Consider the following 13,744-nt stretch of genomic DNA (forward strand, 5'->3'; position numbering starts at 1 on the left):
TTACGAATCTGATGAATTCAATTCACCTTGGAAGGCTATGCTTATTATTTAAAAAAAATCAATTTTTTCTTTGGTTGAGTTGAAATCTGTCGAGCGGAAAAAATGGTGCACTATAAAGTTTCATTAATGTTGAGTGCATGCTGCGTGTAATGCACACTGCGCGAAACCATTTTTCCGAGTCCAACCCTTGCGGTCGGTGATCACTCATGCACTCGGCGTAATCGCCGTCAGTGTCATTTTCTGCGTTTATGCACCTCGTGGCAGCTGCGGCGGCTAATAATGGAAAATGCGCGGCAAGTGGGTTAATGACCGCCCACGGAAATCTCATTTAGTTAGTTAGTTTGTCGGCGACGGTGAGACCACCGACACACCCAGCAAAGACTGCGCCGCGCACAACAACCGTGGGCTTTGACAAATTCGCACTTGCCGATATAAATTAATCCGGACACGAGCACGAGCTCCCACGCCGCCGTCTTTTCGGCCATAAATCGCTCTCTTTATTTGGTCTAGCGTCTGATTGATGGACGATCGTTTCAGGTACCGAGGTGGTCTGGATACCCAGTTTGGCCAGACGGGCGAAGATGCTGTGTACGACGTCTTCAGGGACAGGGAGATCATGTTCCATGTGTCGCCGCTGCTGCCGTACGCGGACAACGATCCTCAGCAGTTGCAACGCAAGAGGCACATAGGTAAGTGGGTGGCGGGTAGGCAGCCCGCGCGACGCGCCCATTATGACGGTCGCATAACCTCGGCGTGCGCCAGGCGTCTCGCCCGCGCAGCTTTTTACTGGAATTATATCCAAAATAGAACTTCTGCTTTCGTAACAAGATCTTTTTATTGCTTGTATTGCGAGCATTGTAAATTAAATCAATTAAACTATAAACTCAAAGGAAAAGAGACAAAAGAGTAAAATAACTTATTAAAATTTTTGACCAGAAAAGAGCAGAGTAAAAAAGATAATTTTGAACATTGAACAGACAAAATCGTTGGAATAAATATGGGCTCGGCACAGAAGACGCCCTATTTTCAAGCTGAACTCTCAATTGTTCCAAAGATTTTAATCATTGAACCAATCCATAATGTCGCTCATAACGTGCCGTATTTTTCTTGCAGGCAACGACATCGTCGCGATTGTATTCCAGGAGACAAACACACCGTTCGCACCCGATATGATCGCCTCGCACTTCCTCCACGCGTTCATTGTAGTCCAAGCCATTGAGCCGAACACTCCAAACACGAGGTAAGTGGCGTTTGATCCGCCTGCCTGCGGTGCTAATGACGCGTTTATCGTTACCATTCGCAGCTACAAAGTGAGTGTTACTGCAAGGGACGACGTTCCCTTCTTCGGGCCGGCGCTGCCGAGCCCGGCCATCTTCAAGAAAGGGCCAGAGTTCAGGGAGTTTTTACTGACCAAACTGATCAACGCCGAGAACGCGTGCTACAAGGCTGAGAAGTTCGCCAAATTAGAGGTATACAAAAATTAAATACCAATAAAAAATTTGCCTTTCAAATGCATCTAAAAATAAACACGAAAGTAGCAGGCTGGCTTTTTAAATATTCTAATTAATTCAAGAGAAGTCGTGCATTATTTATATATTCCTAACTCAATTATTTCAGTGTCGAACTCGAGCGTCTCTGCTTGCGTCGTTGGTTGATGAGCTGCGGCTAAAGTCAATGGAGTTTCTGGGTCAGACGCCCGTCTCCGCCGCACCGGACACCCCCAAGGCGGAAAAGCCAGACTCGGCCGGCAGCCGCTTTATCGAGTCAGTACGCAAGGTGATCACGAGAAAAAATCCATCCAACAGCTCGGAAACGTCGCTGAACGTGGCCAACATTAACAACAACAATGTCGTAATGTCCACAAAGAAAATCGCCGCGCCAAAAGCGCCAGCCACCGGTGACAACGTTCAAACGGTAATGCTTTGCGAGTTTTTTCGTCACGCAATGGAGGTGATAATGGATTTTCTTATAGAATGGGAGGCCGAGTCTCAAGAGTACAGGTAGTAACAACAGCGACAGCAGTGTCAAGAAGGGCAGTGGCAAAGACAACTTGGCTAGCAATCCTTCTTCTCCAGCGTCGAGTCCCGACATGCCTACTCATCGAGCTGCGAGGTAAATAATATGTTTTGATATATCAATAAGGGATTAAAAAATTAAAAATCATTAGGAGACATCCAAACACTTTATGGTACGCTACACACTATTAAAATTAAGGCGAAATTTTTATTTTTGAAGCTGGTAAAAGCATGAAAATATTTTTATTTTCATTTATTTATTTACTTTGCTTTTGATAAGTATTCCATCAACTGTGAAGCAAAATCCTCAGCACTGTTGTTTTTGTTTATCAGGAAAAGTACTGCCGTTCAGGTCAAAGAGTTTGAGAGAACGTGAAAAATAAATTTCTTGCAGCTGAAATATACTAAAAACCCTACCATATCTTAAAATTATCAAGAAAATTAAATATACAACACATAAGAGATTGTGCATAATTTTTCTGACGGTATAAAATGATCAATCAATTTTACAATGTGAAACCTGATGTTTGTTTGTATTAAAATTACCTTATTTTAATTGAAATTGATTTTTACAGATTAAATTTGTCGGAGAGCGACGACTCGTCCTTGAACAGCATCGATTTGGACACTGGCGGCGTGTACAACGGGGACAGCGACACGGGGCTCGAAAGCATGTCGAGCGCCGAGACGCCGCACAAGCCCATCTCATGCAGCTTCTGCATGGACAGCAACGGCCAGCAAGAGGTGTGTCCGGAGGCAGCCTCGGCCGTCGAGGCGGCTGTCGCGCGACAGCTCGAGAGTCTCAGGCAAGAAGTGACCAGGCTTAAGTGCGACAAACTTGACCTGCTGCGGCAGAATGTGGTGAGTGAAGGCGCCGTTCGATTTTCTCCTCATGGTGGCAGTCCTTCAACCTCAGCTGATTTCCCTGCTCATTCCTCCTCGTCCACCCGAACAAGACTGAGTGCTGACCCTCACATTGACCGGCTCTAAACTAGAAAATTCATTCATTCTGCTCTCTCACTCTTTTCATCTGCTTCTTCTATACATTCTATACAGTCTCTATTATGTTGCGTGTGGTATGCCTATAATTTTTCCGTTCTCATTGAGTTTCGTTGCTTCTGTATTCAGTGGGATTTAGTTGTGCTTCTTTTGTAATTTGTTATATATTCGTATTTTTTGTACTTCTCCGTAGAGGTTGAATTTTTCTGTATAAAACTGCAATCACTTCACTTCCGCCCAAGGCTCATTGGATTGAAAGATAAATAATGTGTTTTGATCGTTTGAAATATTGTGGTTTTTCCATTTTTGCTATAAACGGCAGCTTTTATGTTGAGAAAAATATGAAAATTTCGATGCGGAAGTTTTGGCCGAAACCACAAACTGGCCTACAAAAATAGATTAATAAACTGACTGACTTTTTGCGAAACGATATATCACCAACACTATCAGCCTCTTTTCTGTTACTGTTTCTCTGGTGCTACATACACTTCTCCTTAGCTTTTAAAACAATTAAAACAAACATCACTTGTTGCCTTCTGCTGTCATAACAAACTTTCCACAACATTCTCATAAACTCTGAACACTAATTAACAAACACACTTTGCCCCGGGACATGCCAGTCAAATGAGCTGACCTCAGATGGTGGTGGTGGTGATGGTGGTGGTGGTGTTTTGGTTGGTGAATGTAGACAGCAAGCAAGCGTTTGAGACTGAGAACTTAAAAAGCAAATCTGTGTGACTCTTCTGCCATCAGAACTGCCAGCGAGACATCAAGAAGCTCAAGGAGCAAGACATGCAGTTGCAGATGGACCTGCACATAGCCTCGTCAGAGCTGCACCGGCTGCGCTCCGTGCTGCGAGAGTGCGTGGGCGGCAGCGAGAGTTCTGCCGTCTAAAAGTTAGTTGCGTGTGAGCGTTAAACATTTGAGGGAAGGTGATGGACTTCTGCTGGGACTAAAAGGAAGCGTTTCAAATTTCTGTGTCGTTGTTGAATTTGCTTAATTTATTGTTAAAAGGTGGCTGGAAAAGACAGCCAGCCTTGTAAAACGATTCGAAGATATAAAAGTTAAATTGTATCCCCTGCTCTTATACTTCGCGCAAAAATTGTGTTAATTTAAATTCGCAAGTCCTTTACACGTTTCCCTTCTATTTACCAAAGTTGTATATAATACGCAGGTTTGAGTTTTTCGTATGAAGTCACAAGGACGTTCTTTCGCTCTTCGGGAAAGTTATCGTATAGATCTATTTACATTGTGTGATCTCCAATTAATTTGTAAGTTTATGACGTATGTATTATGTATCACCAGCATTATTAAGTTACTAACACCCCGCAAAAGAAGGAATGCTTACATACACATGTGAATTAAAAATGATGTCTAAAAAACAGAGTTGTTTGGCCGGACCGGTTCTATTTTTGAATCGAACGTGCGGAATATGCAAAGTGGTGATGAAGATATTGAGACTACTGAAAAGTTTGACAAGAGTATTTTTGCAAATATATAGATTTGAAACATATAACTGCACAAAAACAGTTGATATAAAATGGCACCATTCATCTGGCTAGACAAACCAAAATGATGTATAAGTAGATGATATATCTTGAATGTACAGCCGTAGTTGACACAAATATTTAACCAAACAATATTGTTTAATGTGCATAAAATTAGATATCACTTCACAATTCCTTTCCTTTCTTACACGAGAGAGAGACATCACCGGTTAAATTATTTTCTTTGGCGTCTCGATATAAAATTATTTGCAATTGATGTACCTGAACTTTGCGCGAAAAGTTGAAATTAAGTGTATAAAATAAAATTTTAGGCCGCAAAGAATAATTAAATTTATGTTCATTTCGCTGGGCTTTAGTCTTATTTAGCAATAAGTTCGATTCATGTTATTTTTGTATGCGTGACTCTTTCTGCAAACCTCATTCAGGAATTGCTGGCATATATTTGGTGTAACACTGCAGGAGATAGACATCCCTCGCGACAAAAATCAATCATACCTACAAAACCGCTTACCAAAGGATAATAAATTAAGTTGAAATATCGTAATAGACACGTAGAAAATATGTGCAGGAAACCTTACACAGATCCGGATGTATAACGACAACTTCATTGCGAAAGTTATAGATTAGAGACATACATTTTTGTTTCATTAATTGATGTCAAAAATTAAAATGTAATTGAATGTAAATAAAAATTGGTACACTCAGGTGTCTAATAAACAAAGCCCGAAAAACGGCAGTTTCATTTTTCCTATCGACTAAAGAATGGAATGAGTTGTAAAATAAAAATTCGTTTTTTTACGAGGCAATGATATTAATTTGAATGGAAAAATATAAAATGCCTAAAAAATTAACAGTTTAAGATAAAACTAATACTAATCGGTGCTGGTTCAGTGTGACCCTGATTTTAAAAGAATTTGAACTGGAAAAATTGAAACAATCTTCTCAGGCGGTGCTGGCTTCTCTCCCACTTGTTTGCGCATTTTATATGGCCTGAGCTGATCTTCTGCTTGTTCCATTCGATTGCAGTCCTTACAATGTCCGACCCACGGTAGAAATCAACCGCGACCACGTTCGCAGTTCGGCCCCACGAGCCCTGGTACCACGACGTTACGTTCCTGTTGACTGAATCTGCCATTTTTCTTAGTCCACCGAGTTCATCAGTGATAACATCCCATGCTGTTGGCGTCAATTCAGCCATCGCGGACCACGCGTTATTTGTAGGTGCTGAAACCTCTGCGAAGAGCAAGTTTATTTTACTATTTAATTTCTATTTAAACCAATTTACCACTCAAATAACTGTAAAGGTCTTCAAGTGTTCTGACGTTGCCCCATTTGTGCTCAACTCGATTCCAAAGCCAATCGTACTTGCTGTACATATTGTAATTATCATAAGAAATAATTAACTTTCCTCCACCGGAAGCCCTCAAATCGCTTATTCTCGAGCTCCATCCTAAAATAGTTTACAAATATTGAATAAACTAAAAGTATAGTCACGCTTTAGTTTAATTTTACCTTCTGACCCACGCGGGATGATATACTGCGAGAACTCCTGCTGCAGATATGCAATCAGTTTTTCGTGAATAGCATCGCTGTTGAAACCGTAGGGGAATTCCCGGGCGTCGAAAATGACTATTTCATTTTCAGTGTTCGCCAAGAACTGCTGAACTTGGGCTACAACCACCTCAAGGCGGTGGATTTGGAAAGCGCCGTGGTTTATCCAAAATCCTGTTTGGTTTTCAGCCCTTTGAGGTCTGCAGCGAGGAAAATGGCATAAAACTGACTGAGAAAATCTGTCCGAAAACTTTCTGCGTGCGGGAAGGCAAAGCAAACATGCAACAACAAAACAAAAGCAATCTAAACTACAAAGAGAAAAAATCTGTATAACAAACAGTGAATTATGGTTCGTCACAACACCGAAAGACAATTATATTTTAATATTAAAATTAAATTGAGAGAAAATAACGAACCCATAGTAGGCAGGCCTGATATCGAGATATCTCACTCCCCTGATGAGTTGCGCAAGCAGGTCTTCATCCTGGGTCACCGTATATTTCAAGACAAGCGTGTCGCCCAGAACGGGATCGTATTTGCTGTAAGCGCCTGAGTCGTGTGTGCCGGGAATAAAAATGTCCTTTATGATTTGATCCCCGAGGCCAACCATATCGGCCATCCAGGTTGGCTCAAGGCGGAGGCAACTGCTCGCCAAGACCTGGCCGCCGCTTGACACGTATCCAATGTGGTAGTCTGATAAAAAAAATAACAATTTTTAAATCTATAAAACTATATAAATGAGTATAATTTTGTTTGAAGTTGAAAATAAAATTGTTTTGTTAATGAGAAAATTATTTAAAAATAATCCATAGCGATTTTTTCCATTTTTTTTCATTTGCAGGTGTTACATAACAATTAATTTTTCGAGTGATAGTTTATAAAAGGAGATTCAAAGTCAAATTGGATTTTTCAATAGTGATTTTTTTCGGTTTACCTCTTTCGAGATAGGCGACCCCCTGTTAGTGAACAACTCGCGAAAACTCCACTTCCCAATAACATTGCGAACAAACAGGGCGCACTGAAGACAAGTCAGAAAAATACCAACTCTTGTTACTACCCACGCACAGGGGTTCTTTTTATTGAAACGCTAAAATAATATAAATGGATAATTGTACTTTTTTAGAATCAAAGATCAAAAAGAGAATAATATATTTTTCAAAAAACCGCTAGTATAACACGATATTTGTACTTTTTTGTAGAAAAATCCTAAATTCGATCTCAAATATAAACCATTTTGCAAGTTTAAAATGTTTTTGGCATTTTTGGTCTCCAAAGACAGAAGCTTAGACTTTAAATATCTAAGCTCAAAAGTCATTAAATTGTGTGATTTCATTCTCAATTTGGCGTTTGAAAGAAATATCAGATGCACAGATATAAAAATCTATTGTCTTTAATGATTAAACTTCAAAGGATTTTTAAGAAAAGATGACCAGGGGAAAAACTTTAAATTTAGAAAGTGATATAGTTATGTCAATAATGGACCTACACATTTTTTTCAAATTGGTCACTCAAATTTTGTTTCTGTATTTCGATTCCAGCCCTTATTAAGTGCAAACAATCCTCACCTAGGCATTTTGAAACGAATCCAAGTTCGGAGCTGGAATTCACGTAACTGTCCACCATAGTGTTGGTCACATAGAAGCCTTCGCAGGCGTCGGTTGGGCTCAAATCGAGCCTCTCCAGGGGATTGGCCGTGCCAGACACAGTCGGGTCAGAATTAAAGATACCGATCCAGTCTCCACTGGCAGGGCTTGCTCCCATCCAGTTGAGCTCGAGTTGGTTTAAGGTCGATCTGTTGGCGATGGAGCTGACTGTGAGATGGACACGAAGGCCAGACGTGCATTCTAACGTGGCTATGAGGTTGAAATTTTTCAGATTAAATAAAAGAAATAGTTGAAAATGGTATTTTTATCACTTACGATGCACAGGCGCGGCTTGCAGCGTGGAAAATGCGCATATCATAAAGACCAAGAACGTGTCTTTGACTAGCATTTTATTAATCCCTGCAACGACGGTTAAAAAATAACTATGATTTGATTTGACAAACTTTTTTGACAGCTTTTACCTGTTCGCTCTTATCAGGATTAAATTTGATTAACTTTTACCCCAGTGTGATACCGTTGTCAACCGCATCAAGTGTTTGTGCAACGAAAGCGAAATCAAAGCTTGACGTTGTCTCTTCTTATCTCCCTCGTACTCTCTAATAACAAATATTACAAAACAATCAACAATAAAAATAAAACGACAATCGATCACGTTATAGAGTGAAAGGCTAAATAAATTATTACCTAAGCTGTTGATGTTGGGATGAGTGCACAGAGCAGTGCGAGGAGCAACCACTCTTTGACAAAAACGAGCTGCGAATGCATATTACGCATAGGAGAGCAGACCGGTTGGGGCAGCAGAGTGAGATGACCTCGTAACACACTTCAACATAATTCAGTGTCAAAATAAATGCTACACAATGGCACTACTCGTTACTAGCGTCTATCAGAGGAGAGGATGTAGCGCTCGTCACCATTGGAACATATTGAAAGAAAGAAGAAGAGGGTTCGCGCGGTCCTTTCTTAAATATTTCAAGCCTCTGCGCCCCCGTTGTTAATGACAATAATGACTAATTTCTATAGCCGTATTTACTAAGGCCGATCAACGATCTCGTAAGAGGCGTAAACTCTGAAAAATTGTTTAGTGCTCTGCAAGCTTTTATGGTTTTCTCTCCTTTAGACACGGGTATAAAAAATGTTTATTGCTTTTCGTTCAGTTTAACAAAACGTATTTGGGACATAAAATAAAAATCATTTTAATATTAGGGCCAGCTTAACGTAAAAATCTGTTTAAATTATTGTTTCATTAGAGAAAAAGCTGACTTAAGAGAGTGGCCATTACGTAAATCGTGGTTTTCATCAGTTTTAAAGTGGGTTTAAGTTTTAAGTTAAGTGTGTCAACTAATATGAGAGATGATTTTGTTATTATGAATATTAATATTTATTATATTTTTAAATCTAAATTTGAATAGAACAAACTAATGTCTCTTGAACGAGATTCATAAATTTTCAATTTTAACACAAGAATGTTGAAATAAATTTGTCAAATTATTATGCTCCTTGATCAAAAAATTGATTATTTTATACGTTCCAAGTTAGGTATTTATGTTCAAATGAACTTGGCCAACATTAACAAAAACAATGTCGTAATGTGTACAAAGAAAATCGCCGCGCCAAAAGCGCCAGCCACCGGTGACAACGTTCAAATGGTAATGCTTTGCGAGTATTTTCGTCACGCAATGGAGGTGATAATGGATTTTCTTATAGAATGGGAGGCCGAGTCTCAAGAGCACAGGTAGTAACAACAGCGACAGCAGTGTTAAGAAGGGCAGTGGCAAAGACAACTTGGCTAGCAATCCTTCTTCTCCGGCGTCGAGTCCCGACATGCCTACTCATCGAGCTGCGAGGTAAATAATGTTTTTATATATCAATAAGGGATTAAAAAATTTAAAATCATTAGTAGTCATCCAAACACTTTATGGTACGCTACACACTATTATAATTAAGGTGAAATTTAATTTTTGAAGCTGTTAAAAGCATGAAAAATATTTTTATGTTCATTTATTTATTTATTTTGCCTTTGATAAATTCCATCAACTGTGAAGCAAAATTCTCAGCACTGTTGTTTTTTTATCAGGAAAAGTACTGCCGATCAGGTCAGAGAGTTTTTTAGAGAACGTGAAAAATAATTTTCTTGCAGCTGAAATATACTAAAAAGTCAACCAGATCTGAAAATTATCAAGAAAATTAAATTTACAACACATCAGATTTTCTCAAGATATAAAATGATCAACCAATTTAATAATTTAAAACTAGGCTGTTTGTTTGTATTAAAATCACCTTTTTTATTGAAATTGAATTTTACATTTTAAATTTGTCGGAGAGCGATGCCTCGTCCTTGAACAGCAACGATTTGGACACTGGCGGCATGTACAACGGGAACAGCGCCACGGGGCTCGAAAGCATGTCGAGCGCCGAGACGCCGCACAAGCCCATCTCATGCAGCTTCTGCATGGACAGCAACGGCCAGCAGGAGGTGTGTACGGAGGCAGAAAAAATTAACTGTTTAAGATTAAACTAATCGGTGCTGGTTCAGTGTGACCCTGGTTTTAAAAGAATTTGAACTGGAAAAATTGAAACAGTCTTCTCAGGCGGTGCTGGCTTCTCTCTCACTTGTTTGCGCATTTAATATTGCCAGAGCTGATCTTCTGCTTGTTCCACTCGATTGCAGTCCTTACAATATCCGACCCACGGTAGAAATCAACCGCGACCACGTTCGCAGTTCGGCCCCACGAGCCCTGGTACCACGACGTTACGTTCCTGTTGACTGAATCTGCCATTTTTCTTAATCCGCCGAATTTATCAGTGATAACATCCCATGTTCCTGGCGTCAATTCTGTCATCGCAGACCACGCGTTATTTGTAGGTGTTGAAATCTCTGCGAAAAGCAAGTTTATTTTTCTATTTAATTTCTATTTAAACTAATTTACCACTCAAATAACTGTAAAGGTCTACAAGTGTTCTGACGTTGCCCCATTTGTGCTCAACTCGATTCCAAAGCCAATCGTACTTGTTGTACATATTGGAATTATCATAAGAAATAATGAGCTTTCCGCCACCGGAAGCCCTCAAATCGCTTATTCTCGAGCTCCATCCTAGAATAGTTTACAAAAATTGGGTAAATCGCAATTTAGTTTAATTTTACCTTCTGGCCCGCGAGGGATGATATACTGCGAGAACTCCTGCTGCAGATATGCAATCAGCTTTTCGTGAATAGCATCGCTGTTGAAACCGTAGGGGAATTCCCTGACGTCGAAAATGACTATTTCTTTTTCGGTGTTTGCCAAGAACTGCCGAACTTGGGCTACAACAACTTCCAGGCGGTGGACTTGGACAATGCCGTGGTTTATCCAAAATCCTGTTTGGTTTTCAGCCCTTTGAGGTCTGCAGCGAGGAAAATGGCATAAAACTGACTGAGAAAATCTGTCCGAAAACTTTCTGCGTGCGTAAAGGCAAACCAAACATGCAACAAACAAAACAAAAGCAATCTAAACCACAAACATCTACAAGCAAAGAGAAAAAACCTGATTCACAAACAGGGAATTGTCATGATTCACTACCCCGAAAAACAATTTATAAGATATAAAAATTAAATTAAAATTAAATAACGAACCCATAGTAGGCAGGCCTGATATCGAGATATCTCACTCCCCTGATGAGTTGCGCGAGCAGGTCTTCATCCTGGGTCAACGCATATTTCAAGACAATCGATTCGCCCAGAACGGGATCGTATTTGCTGTAAGCGCCTGAGTCGTGTGTGCCGGGAATGAAAATGTCCTTTATGATTTGGTCTCCTAGGCCAACCATATCGGCCATCCAGGTTGGCTCAAGGCGGAGGCAACTGCTCGCCAAGACCTGGCCGCCGCTTGACACGTATCCAATGTGGTAGGCTGAGATATAAAATTATACAAATCAGCAAAATTTTGTTTCAAGTTGACAATGAAATTTGTTTAATGTGAAAATTATTTTAAAAATAATCCATAGCGATTTTTCCAGTGTTTTTCATTTTCAGATATTAAAAATTAATTTTTCGAATCATTGTTTATAAAAGGAGACTCAAAGTCAAATTGGATTTTTCAGTGGTGAATTTTGATCGGTTTACCTCTTCCGAGATAGGCGACCCCCTGATAGCGAACAACTCGCGAAAACTCCACTTCCCAATAACATTGCGAACAAACAGGGCGCACGGAAGACAAGTCAGAAAAAGACCAACTCTTGTTACTACCTACGCACTGGGGATCGTTTTATTGAAACGCTAAAAATAATATGAATAGATAAATTTAATTTTTTAGATTCCGAGATTAAAAAAAAATTCGTAGAAAAATCCTAAATTCAACCTCAAATGTTAAACATTTTACAAGTTTGAAATGTTTTCGGCATTTTTGTTCCAAAAGACAGGTTTAGAATTTTAATGTTTAAGATAAAAAATTATAAAATGGTGTGATTTCATTCTCAATTTGGCGTTTGAAAGAAATATCAGACGCACAAATATATTAATCTATTGTCTTTAATTATTAACCCTATTATGTATTTAAATTCAAAGGGTTTTTAAGAAAAGGTGACTAGGGGAAAAAGTTTTAGAGATTTAGTAAAGTCAGTTAGTGGACTCTAAACATTTTTTTTAATTTTATCAATTAAATTTTGTTTCTGTATTTCGATTCCAGCAAAAAATCCTCACCTAGGCATTTTGAAACGAATCCAAATTCAGAGCCAGAATTCACGTAACTGTCCACCTTAGTGTTGGTCACATAAAAGCCTTTGCCAGCATCGGTCGGGCTCAAATCAAGCCTCTCCAGAGGATTGGCCGTGCCAGACACAGTCGGGTCAGAATTAAAGATACCGATCCAGTCTCCACTAGCAGGGCTTGCTCCCATCCAGTTGAGCTCGAGTTGGTTTAAGGTCGATCTGTTGGCGATGGAGCTGACTGTGAGATGGACACGAAGGCCAGACGTGCATTCTAACGTGGCTATGAGGTTGAATTTTTTTAGATTAAATAGAAGAAATAATTGAAATTTGTATTATTATCACTTACGATGCACAGGCGCGGCTTGCAGCGTGGAAAATGCGCATATTGTAAAGACCAAGAACGTGTCTTTGACTAGCATTTTATTGATCCCTGCAACGACGATCAAAAAATAAAACTGATTCGATTTGACAAACTTTGTTGACAGCTTTCTCCATTTCACTCTTATCAGAATTAAATTTGATTAACTTTTACCCGCAACTTTAACCGCATCAAGTGTTTGTGCAACGAAAGCGAAACCAAATAATGCTTGACGTTGTCTTTTCTTATCTCCCTCGTACTCTCCAATAACAAATATTATAAAACAATCTTCAATAAAAATAAAACGCCAATCGATCACGTTATAGAGTGAAAGGCTAAATAAATTATTACCTAAGCTTAACAGTTGCAGATGTTGGGATGAGCGCACAGAGCAGTGCGAGGAGCAACCACTCTTTGACAAAAACGAGCTGCGAATGCATATTACGCATAGGAGAGCAGACCGGTTGGGGCAGCAGAGTGAGATGACCTCGTAACACACTTCAGCATAATTCAGTGTCAAAATAAATGCTACACAAAGGCACTACTCGTTATACTAACATATTGAAAGAAAGAAGAGACGAGGGTTCGCGGTCATTTCTGAAATATTTTGAGCCTCTGCGTCCCCGTTGTTAATGACAATATGAACAATTTCTAAGGCCAGCACAGTTCAACGATCGCGTGAGAGGCGTAAACTCTGAAAAATTGTTTAATGCTCTCTGCAAGTTATTATGGGTTTCTCTGCTGCTTTAGACACGAGCATAAAAAATATTTATTGCTCTTCGTTCAGTTTAACAAAACGTATTGTGATTTTTAGCTAGTTTAACGTAAAAGTCTATTAGAAATTTTTGTTGGATTAGAGAAAAAGCTGATATAATTAGTCATAGGCAAAACAGTTCCATCACATTCATTTTAATCAATATAATAATGTTTTTTTAATCAGTGATAGTTCAAATGATAGTTAAATAAAGTCTTTATCGTCTTTATATTTCGTTAATTTCATTATGTATTGTTGACAAACAGCTG

At 39.4% G+C, this 13,744-nt stretch overlaps 3 protein-coding genes across 10 annotated transcripts in view; 1 reads left to right on the top strand and 2 right to left on the bottom strand.

Annotated features, from left to right (window-relative positions):
* The window catches only part of RapGAP1 (Rap GTPase activating protein 1), a 243,819-nt gene extending 234,276 nt beyond the window's left edge, over positions 1-9,543 (top strand). For 6 of the 8 annotated variants that reach the window (XM_065485375.1, XM_065485377.1, XM_065485378.1 and 3 more), the window contains 7 exons: positions 538-689; positions 1,114-1,240; positions 1,304-1,469; positions 1,618-1,914; positions 1,973-2,112; positions 2,591-2,876; positions 3,768-5,253. In XM_065485375.1, the coding sequence (XP_065341447.1) occupies positions 538-689; positions 1,114-1,240; positions 1,304-1,469; positions 1,618-1,914; positions 1,973-2,112; positions 2,591-2,876; positions 3,768-3,908 (1,309 nt within the window). In that variant the 3' untranslated portion in view covers positions 3,909-5,253. Of the gene's footprint in view, positions 1-537; positions 690-1,113; positions 1,241-1,303; positions 1,470-1,617; positions 1,915-1,972; positions 2,113-2,590; positions 2,877-3,767; positions 5,254-5,548; positions 5,665-9,384 lie in introns of those variants that run through there. The other 2 variants (XM_065485376.1, XM_065485379.1) reach the window with 2 other exon arrangements.
* LOC135940480 (PI-PLC X domain-containing protein 1-like) lies at positions 5,301-8,666 on the bottom strand. The gene is made up of 8 exons (XM_065485386.1): positions 8,362-8,666; positions 8,139-8,273; positions 7,993-8,076; positions 7,639-7,926; positions 6,490-6,766; positions 6,035-6,273; positions 5,808-5,972; positions 5,301-5,755 (listed from the first exon to the last, which is right to left on the bottom strand). Exons 3-8 carry the CDS (start codon positions 8,063-8,065, stop codon positions 5,427-5,429), a joined length of 1,371 nt encoding a protein of 456 aa, XP_065341458.1. The 5' UTR covers positions 8,066-8,076; positions 8,139-8,273; positions 8,362-8,666; the 3' UTR covers positions 5,301-5,426.
* A 381-nt stretch (positions 9,544-9,924) lies between the features above and the next one.
* LOC135940482 (PI-PLC X domain-containing protein 1-like) lies at positions 9,925-13,044 on the bottom strand. Its single transcript, XM_065485387.1, has 6 exons — positions 12,710-13,044; positions 12,356-12,643; positions 11,291-11,567; positions 10,823-11,115; positions 10,608-10,772; positions 9,925-10,555 (listed from the first exon to the last, which is right to left on the bottom strand). The coding sequence occupies exons 1-6, from the start codon at positions 12,780-12,782 to the stop codon at positions 10,287-10,289; spliced, it is 1,365 nt and encodes a 454-aa protein (XP_065341459.1). The 5' UTR covers positions 12,783-13,044; the 3' UTR covers positions 9,925-10,286.
* Between the last annotated feature and the right edge of the window lie 700 nt (positions 13,045-13,744).

Source organism: Cloeon dipterum, chromosome 3 (genome assembly GCF_949628265.1).
Source record: "Cloeon dipterum chromosome 3, ieCloDipt1.1, whole genome shotgun sequence".
Lineage (NCBI taxonomy): Eukaryota > Metazoa > Arthropoda > Insecta > Ephemeroptera > Baetidae > Cloeon > Cloeon dipterum.